The sequence below is a fragment of the Protobothrops mucrosquamatus genome, unplaced genomic scaffold (genome assembly GCF_001527695.2).
Source record: "Protobothrops mucrosquamatus isolate PMUCROS unplaced genomic scaffold, P.Mucros_1.0 scaffold5145, whole genome shotgun sequence".
Classification (NCBI taxonomy): Eukaryota; Metazoa; Chordata; class Lepidosauria; order Squamata; family Viperidae; genus Protobothrops; species Protobothrops mucrosquamatus.
This window is the reverse complement of record NW_015391017.1, coordinates 4,724-21,630: the sequence shown is the minus strand read 5'-3', so window position 1 is coordinate 21,630 and position 16,907 is coordinate 4,724. Positions and strand designations below refer to the sequence as shown.

The following is a 16,907-nucleotide window of genomic DNA, read 5'->3' as shown; positions in this document are numbered from 1 at the left end:
TCTCCTATTGTATTTAACTAACCAGTAAAAATTATATTAAATAAGCGTAACTTTTCTCATTTTAGATGTCCAAAAAGTTTAGCATTCAACATACGATCGTGATCTGTGCCTGGAACGCCGATTGGTGGGTTCAGTTTGGTTTTTTTCTTTTTGTCTCCTCAGCACTGCTTCCCACTGAGGAGCTGAATCAACCATGTCATTCTCTTGTCGTAACCTTTACAAAAATTAACATAATGATAACTATTAGAAATTATGAGTTCAACAGATGTGAAAAGTGCCAGATTGGGAAGATAATCTTAATATTCTGAAAATTTAATCCTGAGCACAGACAATGTCACAACATGACTGATTCTAGTAGCTAGAGGTTTAAGAAAAATAAATATATTACTCTAATGAACTAGCTAGCCAGTACATTTAATTTTATTTATTTACAAAACAAATATCTCCTTCAGTCACAGACTCAAAGTGTCTTACAACCAGTGCAATAAAATAATCCCAGTAGAATAGCAACCAATACCTATCAAACCAGAAACCAGTTATTAATTTTTTAAAAAGGTAACAAATAAAAACTAACCAAAAGGATCTGCAGAATGGCAGTGTTTTAACTGCTCTTTCGGTTGTTGAATGAATAGAAAAGGAGAGAAAAATCCAAACAGAAAACCCAACAAAACCCAACATACAATTTCATGTTGTGACAAACCTAAACCCAATTCCATCTTAGTAGTCAGGCATATCCACACGAAATCTATATTTTTCAGACTGATTTTTCAAATGATCCAGCATTTCCTTGATGAAAACCATTGATGAAATCAATTCATAGACACTTGGTTGAGTTGTGTAAGATACTGATTGCTCAGTTTGAATTCCTTCATTAGGAACTACCCTCTCCCGTATCCAAAATGTCCTCTGGATTTTGTCTCCAAATTGCAGGCAAGGAATCAGTCTTCACATTAGGTTACTTCCCTGCATTGGTAAAACATTCTTAAAGATTCAGCTTTTATTAAATATAAAATAGCTACCAACATTTCTGGTTGTTTTAAAAAACAACTAATCGCTTCTGATCTTTCTGTTTAGTTCTTTAATGCATGAAATCAGCTGGAGCCTGGAGAGATTTAATCCTTTTGCCTTGCCTGAGCAGGTTGCAAGCTGCTTTCATCTCTGCTTTTTAAATGAAGACTGTGGGAAAAAGGCATTTTTTCCCCCAAAGATGAACATAACCATAACACTCATGGGGGGATATTCAGAGTTTAAATTACTCATAATTCTGGACTACTTCTAATACATAACAAAAGGGAGTTTGGCAACCTCCCCTATTTACAGGAGAAGAAATACAATCTCCCAATTTTTTCAAGTGAAAATTAAGTAGCCAGGAAAATATCATTCATAGAAGCAATTTTTATTTACACCATAATCTGTAAATTAAGTATAATATGCATTTGTATATGTTTCACTTTGAGAGCGGGCAACTAAATTTCATTTTTTATGTGTGCCATTGTGCCCACAGTATAAAAATAACAATAAAGGTTATCTTATCTTATCTTATTTTATTTGGTTCAAAATTTGTGCATAATTTTTTAGTCACCTGTGTCTCTTCTTCCTATGTTCCCTATTAGAATTTTCTGATTCACTTCCACTGCTGGTATTGCAACGGGATCGTGATCTAAAAAGGAGCAAAACAGAATGACATTAGCAAAAAATAAATCATAAGAGTATTCTATCCATCCATCCAATTTTATATGGCCGCCCATCGCAGGTGACATACAATAAAGGCAACAATTAAAACACTTTATACAACCACTTTACTAATTAGACATAAATAAGAACAAGATTGCAAGATGGTTATATGTGGTGCAGCCAACGTGTGGGTTCCCTGCTGCCAGGGGATTCCCAGGCTTGATGAAAAAAAATGTTTTGAGTCCTTTCCAGAAGGCCATAGGGACAAGCTGACTTCAGCGGGGATGATATTCTAATGCAGGGGTGTCAAACTCAATTTCATTGAGGGCCGCATCAGCATTGCGGTTGCCCTCAGGGGGCCAGGTGGGTGTGGCCAGGGTGGGTGTGGCCTGCTAGGTAGGCGTGGATGGGTGGGCAGGAGTGGCCAGGGTGGGTGCAGCCTGCTAGGTAGGCCTACTGGGTGGGCAGGAGTGGGACAGATCTGAGGGTCTCCGGCAGAAGGGGGTGGGACCAGGGCAAGTGCCAAGGCATAGTCCACTGGAGGAGCCTCACTGTTCCTCTCAGGCCATGCGGGGGGGGGGGGACTGGATGGGTTTGTTTTTGTTTTAAAAAATGTTGTGAGCCGCCCTGAGTCCTTCGGGAGAAGGGCGGGATACAAATTGAATAAAATGAAATGAAATGAAATGAATGGTGGTGCGGGCTGCCAGAGCCCTGGGCAGCAGAGATCAAATGCCCAGCCTGGCCCTTGAACACCCACGGCACCAAACCCAGCCCCACTTCCTCAAGGCTGCTGCTGAAGGTTCTCCTGGTTCCTTGCTGTTTCCAGACAGCCTTGTGGAGCTAAGACTGAATGTGTTTCAGCATATATGGCCACCACAAAATTGTACATTGGCTCTTGGCAGGCCTGGGCCAGGGCCAAGGCAACAGGGGCCATTCCCTCACTGTTTCCAGGATGGCTTCGCGGGCCACATGACACCACTTCGCGGGCCGCATCCAGCCCCCGGGCCTTGTGTTTGACATGTCTGTTCTAATGGGAGGGTGCCATTGCAGAAAAGGCTTGTCTCCTAGGTTCCATCAGATGGAACCCCTTAGCAGACAGGGCCTGCAACATGCCCCTGCTGCAAGATCTGATGGGACAAGTAGATGTAATTGGGGATAAACAGTACTTCAAATGAACTGCACCTAGAATTGCAAACTGGCAGCCAGTGCAGCTCACAGAAGTGTAATGTGTGTTCTCCTAGACCTAGGAGCACACATTACTGCCTGTGCCACTGCACTGTTCACCAGATGAAGCTTCTAGATACTCTTCAAGGGCAGCCCCTTCTAGAGTACATAATTACGTCAAATTTATACATTTGGAAAAGGAAATAATGAGGTTTTCCCTATGAAACAATAACTATTATTGTCATTACTAATTCACTTTCAGTATTATTAATGTTGCATTGCCCTGGAAACCAAAAGTGTTTACAGATGCACAATTAGGTGACTTGAAAAACTTCGATTATCATTCACCTTGTTAGCAAACGTAGCTGATGACTGTCAAAGGGAAAAAAAGAATCAAAATAGACCTAAAGAAACCCTAAATTTGCATTAGGAAAGAAGTAGAAAGAAAACGTAAATAACCACAGTCTTAGAAAATTTAAGGTCAGGTCCCACCTTCTTCTGAAAGGCTGCGCAGGCTCATTTTCACTTCCGCCCGAAGGATGCCGTCGTGAATGGGGAAACTTTGGTGATCTAGTTCGGTCACTGGGAGAATTATAAAGTCCACTAGGGTCAAAGAAGAGTAAGAATAAAAAAACATATCACTTTACAATGGCTATCATAACACATTTTCAGTAGTCCTTGACTCATGATCGATTATTATTTAAAGTTATGATGGATTTTAAAAAAAGTACTTTCGATCCATTATCAAAGTTATGATTGCTGCACCACCCCTGTAATCATGCAATCACATTTTGAGTGTTTGGCAATCAGCTCACATTTACGATCAGTTACAGCAGAGGTCCTGGCTGGGGAATTCTGGGAGTTGAAGTCCACAAGTCTTAAAGTGGCCAAGTTTGAGGACCCCCCAGTTACAGCATCTCAGGGTCATGTGATCACGTTTTGCTACCTTTTTGCCATTTTCCAGCAACAAACATTCATTGCATAAGATGGATTTGGACTTATGACCACATGACGTGGTTAGCTACTATCATAAAAATGTTTGTAAAATTGAACCTGGTCACATGGTGACTCAATTACCAACCACAATGACTTATGAACAAAATTCTGGGCTCGGTTCTGGTTATAGGTCGGGGATTACCTGTAGTTTTATTTTACAATTACTTTATGAATAGAAAGTATTGGTATTTTCTAACCTAACAAATACACTTTTCAAAAAGTGTACAGTCAAAAAGAGGGTGGTGATTCTACTACTTTGGGAAAATGAATACAGTGCACTGAACTCTTCCCCAAACTTATATATGTGAGGAGCTCTAAAGACAGAACATGAAAAATATTTAGAAATTTACACAATATGATAGAAGATATTTTTTCATTAAGAATAGCATTGTATTGCAAGACTTCCTTATAGTACTAGGAAAAAACTCATCATTCCTAACCAGCTATGCAGAGATAACAGACTTAACAATTTGCATATTCTTTTTACAGTTAGCTTTCATTAGAACAATTTCCCATAATTATTAATAACAGGATAAGAAAAACTGCAATTAGCAAATAGACTAGTGAAATAATATTTGAGAAAGACCCCTTGAAATTTATTTTTCCAATGTCATGCTGAAGATTTTAAGAATATGCACTGTTCTGTCTCCTCCAAAACCGTAAGCATTTATAATTCCTGAGACAGAAATATTGGTCTTTTGTCAACATGTAATATCTATGAAATTGATTTCTTCAAGGTGAGCTGAAAGCTTGTAAAATAGTTGCCCAAGCTTTCTTTGCAGATCCATACAGAGGTGATGGAAAGAATGGGAGAGTGGAAACCCTTTGCAACCGTCATTTTGTACAGAAATCTCACATATAAATGAAGGGAATTATAACTGGCTTGGCTCCCCACCTCTTTTGTTCTTCCTTTATCCCTTCACCCCAGAAAAGTCAGTATGTTTTCACACTCTTAACCTTTGGAAATAACAACAACCGGTAAAAAAGAACAGCTACTTGAGGATGGGGTCTAGCTATGTAGTAAACATAGCTAGATCTTCCCTCCTTCCGCCGCGCCCTCAAGACATGGTTATTTAAGTTAGCAGGACTGGCCTAAGGGTTATTTTAATTTGGTTTTATTCGGCCTTAGAATAATATTTCATTTTAATTAATATTTTAAATTTTGTATTTTTGTATTCAAGTATTTGTTTTTAAATGGCTGTAAGCCGCCCTAAGTCCGTAGGGAGAAGGGCGGGGTAGAAATACAAGAAATTAAATAAATAAATAAATAAATAAATAAATAAATAAATAAATAAATAAATAAATAAACAAACAAACAAACAAACAAACAAACCCATTTCAAATCTCGGTATCAGGTCTTAGCAAGTGATAAAAAGACACTAATTTTAAGACACTAGAAATATGACAGCCTTTCCCTCAACCTATGGCTCTTATTAAATAGTAAGGCACCTCTATCATTCAGAGAACTTCCTTTTACTTACCATAATCTCTCTTTACTATTGTGTCATCAACATTTAACTAACATACTTTTGGATATAACACTAACCTAGGACTTTTTAACAAAGACTGTAAATGGTTTAAGAAACTAAGTTTGCAGTAATCATGATTTGTTATAAAATGTGGATTGTTTTTGCTTTGCTCTGCCAATGTGTGGATGGCATTCCAAAAGCTCTTAGTCACAGGCACTTCTTTGCACAAGCTAAGTAAACTTTTTTTCTTAAAACTAATGCAGATCCAGCAGTAAAAATGAAAAAAAAATCCAACTTGGGTGGGATTACCATAAATAATTTATTTTAGTCACCTTTTATTCTCTTCAGAGTGTATTATTTTACACCCTGTGGTAGCAATCATCAGGAAATCCTATTTAAAACAATGTTTACTGAGATTTCATAAGGACATTGGGTTCCCCCCCCCCTTTCTCTTTGCAAAAGATATAAGCATTCTGGTATGGAAAGAACTCTAGATAAAGGAGGAGTTGCTTTGCTAAAGATTCACTGCCAGGAAGAATGTCAGCAATTATTGTTTGGGAAAATTCAAGAGCAGTTTAAATCTGAGAAGTTAGACACTGCAGAAACAAGGAAAAAGTGAATTTGTTTGTAAGCTCAGAAACAATGGGCTGAAGCAAATCAGGACCTGTCAACTAAGTCAAGCAATGCCTTCAGTTTGGATTTAGTAAAGATTCAGAATGACCTTAATCTAAGCGAATCAACGTTTAATTTAAGCAGATTTTGAGTTAGGATGATCGCACAGAGATACCTGCAAACACATTACTTCTAACACCATGTGTATACTTTGTTCAAAACACAAGCATACCTTTGAGGACAGTTTTCTTCCCATGGTGCACTGGTTTTACTTCTTTGGGTTTCTGGGCTGCTTTCATTTCTTAACTTTTTAAAACTGGTAAGCATTAAAAGAAAAGGAATTTAGAACTACCAACCTGTGGAAATAAGTAAGCATAAATCTCACATCACAAGCTTAGATATTTATTTCTAGGGAATTTTCATAATGAACCATTTTTGTCACAATTATCTTGGGGACTGTTCAAGTGTAGATATTGTTCAAGCTGAAATGACTGTTCAAGTGATACAAAATACTATATATTCTTTTTTATACTGTACATCAGAGTGAGACAGAACAACCCATGAAATCTATCTATTTTATATGTAAGCTTTTAATTTGTTTAAGTCATCTTTGCAAACTTTGTCACTTTTTTTTTAGGATTTTGATAATGTAGTAGGATAGATTGGGTGAGCAGTCACTCTCTTCCACACAATAGGCTACATAAGTATAATCCAAACTAGACTATTGTCAGTGTTGGAATGAAAGCTAGGCATCTGGAGCTGAGATGTGCATCCATATATAGACAGGCAGAAACAGCAAAGAACTGACAAGATCAATGGTCTTGAAGATTGCTGAGAGAACCAAGACAGTTGCACCACCATTAATCTGCTTCTCCAGATGTCATTATAAGTGCACTCAATGCTGTCTCCATACTATCCATCCTGAGCATTAACTGGAAGGGGTCCAGATAATCCACTTCCTCCAGGGTCTCTGAAGATGCAAACAGACCACTTTCTCAACAATTTTCACTGAAAAGGGAAGACATTATCTAAAACTGTTGGGTCTACTCACTGCTTCATGAAGAAGGCATACCTCCCCCTTTTCAAGGAAGACAGAACCACGTGGACTCTTTTTCCCCATCATAAACTTCACTATTTCTATTTTCTATTCTACTTTCTATCTACTTTTTCCTATACCTAATGAAGGTTTTTCTACTTCTCATATAATTCTGCCTGTTTCTTGAAAGCAAACATAAATTCTTTCATTCTTGCTCTTATATTATTCCACAATATTATATATCACATTGAAGGGGCCAAATGATCTTCAGCCAAATAAATATTTAATTAGATAAAAAAACTGTGTGAAATTCTATGATTGCGTTTAGAAATCTGATTTGTGACTTCATTATAAAGTATATATAAAGGTCGCCAACGGTTTTATAAATTATTGAGCGTAGGAACAAAAAATGAAACTTTATTCTATTTCTTCTTGCATTAATTCTGCTATAATTCTTATTCTGATTGTAATTAAAATAATTATTTCAGTTTTATTCATGAGCATCTAGTATGTCTATTCAACCCCCCAAAGATTTTCCAAATCCAAAAAAGGTTTATGTTAAACCTAGCATCAAGTTAATTTTTCTTAAAAAGAAATCAACGGGTCATTTTTTTAAGCTTTAGATTCCCAGATGCTGATGATACCATTTTTTTTTCACTTCTTTTATCAGTACCTTTTAATTGGTGATGGAGCAATAATTTTGGCTCTTTCTTCATTTTCTCCAGTTTCTTTGTATGTAATAACCTGACTTGTACAATGTGACCCTGAAATGAAAAAGAAAATGTCCAATGTTTCAAACTGTTACCATTCTCTTGCACTTTGGGATATATCTTTTACTATATATTTTCATTCAATTATATTCTCAATCTCTTAAGATCACAACTGTTACATATATTTGTTATCCAATCATCTCAACTTAGCCAGCACAATGGTTTTTCAATTAAAACCTAAACTACTGATATTTCAAAAATACCAGCAAAGATAGCCTTAATGCTTCAATTAAAAAAAAAACTAAAATACTCAGTACTTATGCAACAGATTTTTTTCCATTTCTCCCATAAGAAGCAATCTTTCCAATAGAAAAATAGTATTTATAAACTAAACACTTCAGCATTGTAACAATAGGGAGAACACAAAAATAACAATACTAACTGAATATGTAAAAATTTGAATTAGATTTTTTTAAAAGTATCTGGACACTATGTAAAAGGTTCTTTTATGCATATAATGTTGCATACTCCTTAAAGCTTAGCACATGGTGTTAGGAACCTTGTTTCAGCCCTACAGAGTAATAACTGAAATATTGTAATTCACAAGACACATCTTTATTGTATAATGAACAGGGGCAAACTATATTAAATAGAAATGCTAACAGCATTAAAACAGCCTTCTACTATAAGAATGAATCTATTACACACGATCCCACTACAATATAGCTTGATATTTGGAGGGTGTCAGGTTGCCTACGTTTCTGAATCATTAAGAAAAAACACTTCACTTGATATAGTTTCAAAAAGTCATTTAGTAAATACCCAAAGTCATTTCAAAGAGGCATTATGAAAAAGTTGCACATAAATTTCCAGAAAGGTAGAAAATATATATTTCAGGATAAGACATTTAGTAGATAAGTTGTCCAAAGTGATTAATTACTAACACACACACACACCCCAGATAGTTACTAAAACTATTATCAGATGGAGTGGCAATAGAAAGAGAGGCCACTGGATTTGGGGAGCAAACAAATTTAAATAAATAATCAAAGTATTAATACACACAGTCTAAAATTTGCATAAGTATTTAAATCTCCAAAACTATCAAATAAAAAAAAAGTCCTAAAAGTAGAAATCAACCGTGGTCGAAAGCCAGAAAGTGGCTATGTTACTATATCACCTAAGCCACAGTTTATTTAATTGGCTGCATGTGTACAATATGCTCAGCTAAAATGAAACAAATTGGCTTAGTCCAATCTGAAAACTTATTGATTGGATTATTGATTGGAAAAGAAATGTGTGATGGAGGAAAATGTATTGCTTATACCAGGGGTAGGCAACCTTGGCTCTTTTATGACTCGTGGACTTCAACTCCCAGAATTCCTGAGCCAGCATGGCTGGCTCAGGAATTCTGGGAGTTGAAGTCCACGAGTCATAAAAGAGCCAAGGTTGCTTACCTCTGGCTTATACATACTGATTAGCTACGGTTCTGTACCCCTGATACAAGTAGCATATGCTACAACATTTTGTGTAAGTCCCATTTTGTTTTCTTAAAACTTCTTTAAAAACATTAATGTTGCTTAATAAAAAGGTACTTATTCCCACAACCCAGATATTTACAATATGCTCAAAACAGTGACTTTGGAACAGCCAACTGGTTGACTAGATGACTTAAAAGGTTCTCCTTTTTTCCCCTCTCTTTTTGATGCTGACAGAATTCCATTTTGAGAATTTTTTCTGCATGTAGCCCAGCCCCCTCTGGGCTAATTAATATAGTTAAATATTACATTTAAATTTAAAAATACAGTAGTACCAGCTATAAAAATCCACATATTATCATACAAATAAAAAAGAAGCTGCATCAAAATACTGGCTGCTGTTCTGGTGGCCTTTTTCAATGGCAGAAAGCCCTGAGGCTCTACTTCATCACCAACCTCTGCCAAAAAATGCCACTGTGCAGGGTGGCCAAAAGGGAAGAGATCAGGGGAAGAGATAGGTGAGTGGGTGAGTTGCACTGTTACAAACACAGAGTTTGTAAGAGCAGGCAAGCTGCCAAGTGGCCACATTTTTATAATGTAACTATGGGTATGCTGCAATGCCATATTATTTGGGCATGGGTCATAAATCCATTTTGCAGCAGCAACATAATTTCAAACAGTCTCTGAACAAATCATTAAATTGAGGATTTTGCAAAGGATCGCTCGTTGTTATCAAACCTATTGCTACAAGATACAGTTAACAAACAATTCCTGAAAATGACAAGAAAAGGAAGTATGCAAACTTAAATGTTGTAAGTGATTTCAAGTGCTCTCCTTATCTGGAGAGGTTTGAAGAGCTGATCTAATGGCCTGCTCTTCATACTTTGCTGCAGTGGTCAGTTCTGCTTTTCACAGAACTATCTTAAATCCGCCTTTTCTTCCTCCTACAAACTTCGATCCCACACTTTTCTTTTTTGCTCTCTTAAGTTTCTTTTTATCAACCTCGGTTTTAGAAATTGTTAATCTTCCTGTAAAATGGGATTTACACTGTATTTACAAGCTCATACTGAATAAAAATAGTAAATACTAATAATAATTTTATTAGGTACATAATAGAGTCAGGCATATTAAAAATTCTGTTCAAACAATATATTTGACTTTATTCCACAGAAAAGGGAAATAAATGTGTATATTTTTAAAACTGTGTATATTATGTTTTAGCTTTAAAGGGTCTTTAAATAATATCACTAATTTCTTAAATTTCTAACAAAAAAAACTAAAAGGCTTCTCTAGTGCTGGGCTAAACAATTTTTTCCCCTCTAGACATAGCTGAATTCCAACTTTCCAAAAGCTCAGCTAGCTGAACCATTCATCAGAGGTGAGGCGAGTTACAGTCAATCAACTGGAGTAGCTCTACAACCAAGTCAGCTTCAATTTTATAATTTTAGCAAACTATTCACAAAATACACTAAATGGCAAAAACAATTAAATGGATTCATTTTTATTAGTAGATGACAAATATTGTTTTACTAACTATGAAACTAAAAAAAATGATAAATGAGACTTAGCTTACAGAGGAGAGTTTACTTTCTTTATAGCTTGATAAATGCAAAGTATTAGAAAAAAGAGCCTTCCAAGAGTCATTCAAAAATACAATATTCTTTTCTCAGTTCCACATACCATAAGGGTTGAAAATAATATTTTTCCATTTATTTATATAAATACTTGCGGTTTAATTTGTAAATGGCTACAATTTATAAATTGCATACCAAAAAATTGGAAAGGCTCCAAATGGATATTATTTATTTTAAACAATTAAATATAAAGCAGCCAGTATAAATAAGGATTATATTACAAGACTGAGAATTGCTTGTCAAAGCTCTATTAACAACTGAACTTTTAGAAAGAATTGAATGGCATATCTATCCTACACGATAAATTGAAAGTAGCCTTATTGTACTACTTTTAAAGCATCCAACACTAATAAAATATATTTACTCCATCAATTTGATATACATCTTTGCAATATGGAAGATGTGTTTAATTCTCCATACTATGAAGATGGTTTAGATTTATGCCACTGGTGACATTTTAAAATCTTTTCGTATTTTACAAATTTGCTGCACTTTGGAAATTTACACTTTGTAAGAGAAGGCCTGTGATTTAGACAAATGTGAAACTGATATTGTTTTAATCTACAAAAATGCAGATAGTGAATAGGTCTGACTGGTCCAGTAAGCACTATTTATGACCAATGAAGCCAATATGTCAATCTCAGTCTGATGATCATTTTGGTTTCCCATCTGATAGCTATGAAGATTAGGCCACAATATAAAATGTAAGAGATATTTTGATTCAATGGGCCACGGATTGCTTGGACAAGCTTTGATCTGACTATAGCAATAACTTAGCACTAGAGAAGGAGAGATTAGTAGCCTCTACGCTACTGCTAAATCCAGAGGCATTCGTTCAGAAATGTCTACAAAGTTCATGTGCTGTAAATTTCTTAGCTTTTCCTCTGTATCCTTCCCTTTGCTGAGTTTGTAACTCAAACAGGAGCTCTCACATTTCTTACCAAGTTGTACTTTTGATGCTCTTTTTGGATATGTCTTACTGCGACTTCTTTCAACTGTTTGGTTGGGTCGAGGGAGCTGGACAGAAATGTCTTTATACATCTGCAAAGCTGTCTTCCCACTAGAAAATGCAACAAATAAGTTAACTGAAAACTACCAAGTAGTTTTTGAAGAATGCAACATTTCACCTAGTATGCAGTACAGCTTTCAAAACTTAATCGAACAGATTAGGATTAATGGAACAAGGTGCCTATAAAGTGCCTTTAGACTAAAGTTACCATCTTCACTGCCATCGTCCTCCAAAAGCTGGTATGTATATCTACAAAAAGCTCTTTCATCCTAATCAACCTCTAAGACCTAAAAAATTAACCTCAACCCAACAATTACTATTTAATACAATATGAAGTCCTCTGCTTCACTTATTTAATCCAATGCCTGATCTTCAGTTTGTTTGCGCATGCTACAGTTGGTCACTTGCTAAAAGCCTGTCTTCAAGTTCATCCAAATCTGACATGTGACCTTAGGACCACAAGCTATTATCGCAAGCAAGACACTAGTAGGATGAATTTTAAACTATGACTGTTTCCAAGAGTAGAAACTGTTTACCCACCCTAGTGATTTTCATAATCAGTCCAATTTACTCTCATGGCATTCAAACCTCATTTCTCACAGTACTTTACCCTTACCTTGCTTTCTTTTCTAGTGGTAACTATGTCTTTAGACACAACTATGTATCCACATCAACATGTTGCAAAGCAGACTGAAGCAATTACTATGTAGTTTTCTTGGCACCAATAGAAAAATGATTTGTTGTTGCCTTCTTCCAAGATATTTCCTTGACTTCCTAGTCCAGCCTACCAAGATCAGTCAAGGTTACCTAGATATTGCCATTCAGCTGGGCAAAAAGATATACAAGTGGAATATCAGTAGGTGTGGCTCCTCTTCATTCTGAAAGACAAACTGCTATGCCATTCCCAATTTCCAATTCATAATAATCAATTTAGACTGATACACTAGGACAGGGGTAGGCAACCTTGGCTCTTTTATGACTCGTGGACTTCAACTCCCAGAGGAATTCTGGGAGTTGAAGTCCACGAGTCATAAAAGAGCCAAGGTTGCCTACCCCTGCACTAGGATATCTATGAAAGTGTCTTAGAGATATGCTTTCCAAGATTCAAGAATTTGGAGATCTGCCTTCAGAAATGGTGATTTGATTTTAGAAGCTTTCTCCGTGTGTCTATGGATAGTCCTCTGGTGCCAAACAGAAGGCAAAGGGAGTATGCTGGGAGAGCAAGGGGCTCCCCTGGGACCCAAAGTCCTCTGGTCCTCTGACATGGTTCTGGAAGAACAGAAAGCTATGCCAGAACAAGTAATGGAGTCATTTATTTTCCTGCCATGTGCATCAATGAGATGGCACTTGTTTGTAACCAAATAAGGTAATAAAAACAAAACGTGCTACCTTGCTGAAGAGTTTTGTCACCTTGGATTCTCCATCTCACACTCCAAAGGATTGCTCTGCTCATGTTTAACTTCTGCTTAAAGGTACCCTTGAATTACTCCACTTAAGTAGCAACAAAACTAGCTCCCTTTCCTAGGGGACCTTATTTGAAGTCCCAATATTTCTGTTTACAGAGCTGGCTGTACAATATTATTCATAATTCTGTTAAATGCTTCTACTTTTTTCTCTATTTGTTACTTTCTTTAGAAAGTTATCAAAGAACCTACATAAAGTGTCTCTTGTGTTAAGGGCCTAAATACAAAAACATTCTTTTGCGTATCCTTACTTTATTTCTTAGAATAATTTCTTGGACTATTTATTTTACTAAAATGTGTATTAATAATTATAAAAATTTCACAAAGAAAGTGCTAATTCACTAATAAGAAAAAAATAAACTGGAATAAAATATACAAAGATTCCATCATAAATTATACTAATCTGCTTTATCATTTACTTCCAGAAAGTATATTTATCCAATTTAAAAGTATGTACAGTTAACTAAACAATTTAGCAATCCCAAATGCCTACTTTACTGCAATATATACTCATATTCAGTTTCAATAGTGACATATTGTCTAATCCATAAATAATAAAGGGAGAGAGAGACAGTATGCTCACTGTATTTCTTTTAAAATAAGTAAAACCAAAACTGATCCAGACCAGTGAGGTAGTTTTAGAATGGGTCAACCCTTCAATATTTTCAAGATAAATTTTTAAAAGCAAGAAGGGAAAAGAAACAGCCATCAATAATTATTTTCTTTTTTTTTTAATTTATAATTTAATTCATTTGAATGGTGTCTACTGCATCTCAAAATGGTATGCAAAGCAGTTAACTGGGGAAAAAAATATATAAAGTGGGAAAAGGGGAAAGAATTCAGACAGACAAGGCTGTCTGGGTAATAAGTATCAGCAGAAACTTCAAACAAAATAGAGGAAGCACCTGCTATATTCTGAGCAAAGTTCCAAACAAATTCTATTGAAATGAAGGTCCACTTGTGCATTATTGTCAGATGACTGTGTAAGACACTGAGCTTAACAGTACAAAGACTAGTTCATTAATCAAGAGGCCATAATGGGAAATTATCATTTACTTTTGATTATCATATTTATGTATATAGTCTAAGAAGCTCCTTATGATAAAGAATCACAATTCCCAGCAATAATAAACTGTCTGGCCAAGGGTGGGAGATGCTGGCCATGGTAACTCAGGACCACCAGAGAGGCTATAGCTATTGGCAGCAGACAGACTCCTACAGGAAAACTTCAATTTTCAATTTCTATCTGACCAATCCTTTCTATCCTAAAATATCTTCAAATCAATGGGCCCAGCAATCAGCAGACTAAGACTCTATGAACCACAGAAATCGAGTGAAGCTAGCCAGTTTTAACACCTGATCTAACATGAGGGGTACAAATCAAGCATATTAAAAAAAATCAGGCCTGGAATAGCAATCTAATCGATATTATTGCCAATCAAAACAAAACCTTGAATTTGACTAAGTGGCTAATAGTCAAGAGGTGGAGCTGCTTTTGGTACAGATTAATGTTTTCACACCAGATGCAGTGAACAGACCTCCATTCTGCACAAGCTGTATTTACAACATTAGCTCTACACACAAATTACAGTTAGCAAAATAAATGTCAATTACAGTGTCCAGATTCAAGATTTAGTCTCTTAATGTAAGGAAAACTTACAAGAATTTCAGAATTCAAATGATGAACAATGTGTTCTGAAAATACTTTACAAAACAGTTTAGAACAAAGAGACATTTTACTGTTAATATGTGCTTTCCCACTTATTGTTGCATATCTGATCTAATAACCTTTTCAGGTTAAGCAAAACAAACTCAAGGCTTTGTCAAGCTTTGTTCTTGGATTTCCTTGCAAAATTTAACTTTGTTAGCAGTAATTCTCAGTTGCCACAACATAGAATGCTATAGAATGAGTGAAAATCATCCAATTGGATTTCTCTAACAATTAAAACTACAATTAAACAGAAAAGAACAACATCAAAACACTCTGCAGTTACTGAGATATATGCATATACTTGATGGGCAGAGCTATATATTACACCTTACATCATGGATTGACATATGTATAATTTGTCACATACATTTTATTTATAGTATATTTGATTTAAATCTGAGTTATCCAGCAAGTATGAATTAGACTTAACATCCTTTAATTCTATTTTTTAAAAGGATATTATTGTTTAGTTTAAAATATATTAACAAGTGTCCAGGGAATATTTTAACTGGAGTTTCCCAATAGGCAACACTGTCATACCTGTTTTCTAAATTATCTGCTTTGTTTGCTAACTTTAATTGTTGAGCAAAATAAACACCAAACTTCCAACACTAAGTGTGTGGGGGGGGAGGAGTGTGTGTGTGTGTGGGAGGAGGGTTATAATAAGAGAAAGAGAAAAAGAGGAGGAGGAAGAGAATTGTATAATTTCCTTCTAAAAGCAGTTAAATCTGAAATAGGTCACTGTGCCCAGTCTTAGCCTCACATTTGTCATTTGTCCCTATATATATTTATTTTAGCAGAAAGGGTTACAGGTAGTTGTTGACTTATAACCACAACTGGGACCTAAATTTCCACTGCTAAGGAATGTGATCATAAAGTATGATGTCACATGACTGCACTGTTTAGTGACAGCAATCTCAGCATTACCCCATTGCTGTCATTAACTGAATTCCACTGGTCATTAGTTGAGGATCCACCCCAATCCCTAACAGTCTTGATCCCTCCAAGCCCTGAGCTTCACTAAGGTAAAGGACTGTCTTCAACCCCCTCCATCTCCTTTCACATCTCTGTCCTTTTGGCCACACTGGGGTTCTCCAGCTCTATTTTTTTTTAATCATCACCCTTGTCCATTGGGTTTTCTCCTTGTGGAAAGCTGCTTATTTGCTCTTGCTATAAAATCTTTGTTGGGCTAATAAATGTTACTCCGTCCTTAAAAACAGAAATGTCACTACTTGTTGTTTAATTCTTCTTGTACTTTTTCCTCCTCAAACACCTGTATAAGCTTGCTATAAATAAAAGTCAAATTATTTTCAGGTAGAACATAACACTTCTAACAATTATTCAAAGCTGTGCATATCAATACTGCAAAATCAGATCCATTCATTATGGTTTATTAAATATTTATTAAATATTAAAAATAATTCTTTTTGTTTCTTTCTCTGGTTGACAAGTACACACCATTGACTTAGATGCAGAAAAGCAACTTCAGCTTAGGAGTGATCCCTGGCTTATAACATTTTATTTAGTGACCGTTCAAAGTTACAACGGCGCTGAAAAGAGTGACTTATAACCGTTTTTCACAACCCCTGCAGCATCCCTACGGTCAGGTGATCAAAATTCAGATCTTAGCAATTCACTCATATTTTTGACAGTTGTAGTGTCCTGGGGTCATTTGACCATCTTTTGTGACCTTCTGACAAGCAAAGTTAATGGAGAAGCCAGATTCACTTAACAATTGTTGTGTTCTTTGTATCCCCCCCCCTTAATCCCCTATGCATATCCTGATCACCCATTAAGGGTGATTGCCCTTCACCATTGATCGCCCATTAAGGGTGATTGCCCTTCTCCATCTGCATACAGTTTCATGCCCGTTGCTGGTTGGCTAACTAGCAACAGGGTCTTGCCAGCCAATGGAATTGTGTGATTACAAGCCAGGGGAATCCCATAAAAG

General features: G+C 36.0%; 1 protein-coding gene across 1 annotated transcript in view; it reads right to left on the bottom strand.

Moving 5' to 3' along the window:
• The window catches only part of LOC107299583 (band 4.1-like protein 4A), a 29,887-nt gene that overhangs the window by 8,627 nt on the left and 4,353 nt on the right, over positions 1-16,907 (bottom strand). The window contains exons 2-7 of the mRNA XM_015828948.1: positions 11,715-11,833; positions 7,625-7,715; positions 6,148-6,231; positions 3,331-3,441; positions 1,583-1,660; positions 95-214 (exon numbers count right to left, since the gene is read on the bottom strand). Coding sequence (XP_015684434.1) covers positions 95-214; positions 1,583-1,660; positions 3,331-3,441; positions 6,148-6,231; positions 7,625-7,715; positions 11,715-11,833 — 603 coding nt within the window. The remainder of the gene's footprint in view (positions 1-94; positions 215-1,582; positions 1,661-3,330; positions 3,442-6,147; positions 6,232-7,624; positions 7,716-11,714; positions 11,834-16,907) is intronic.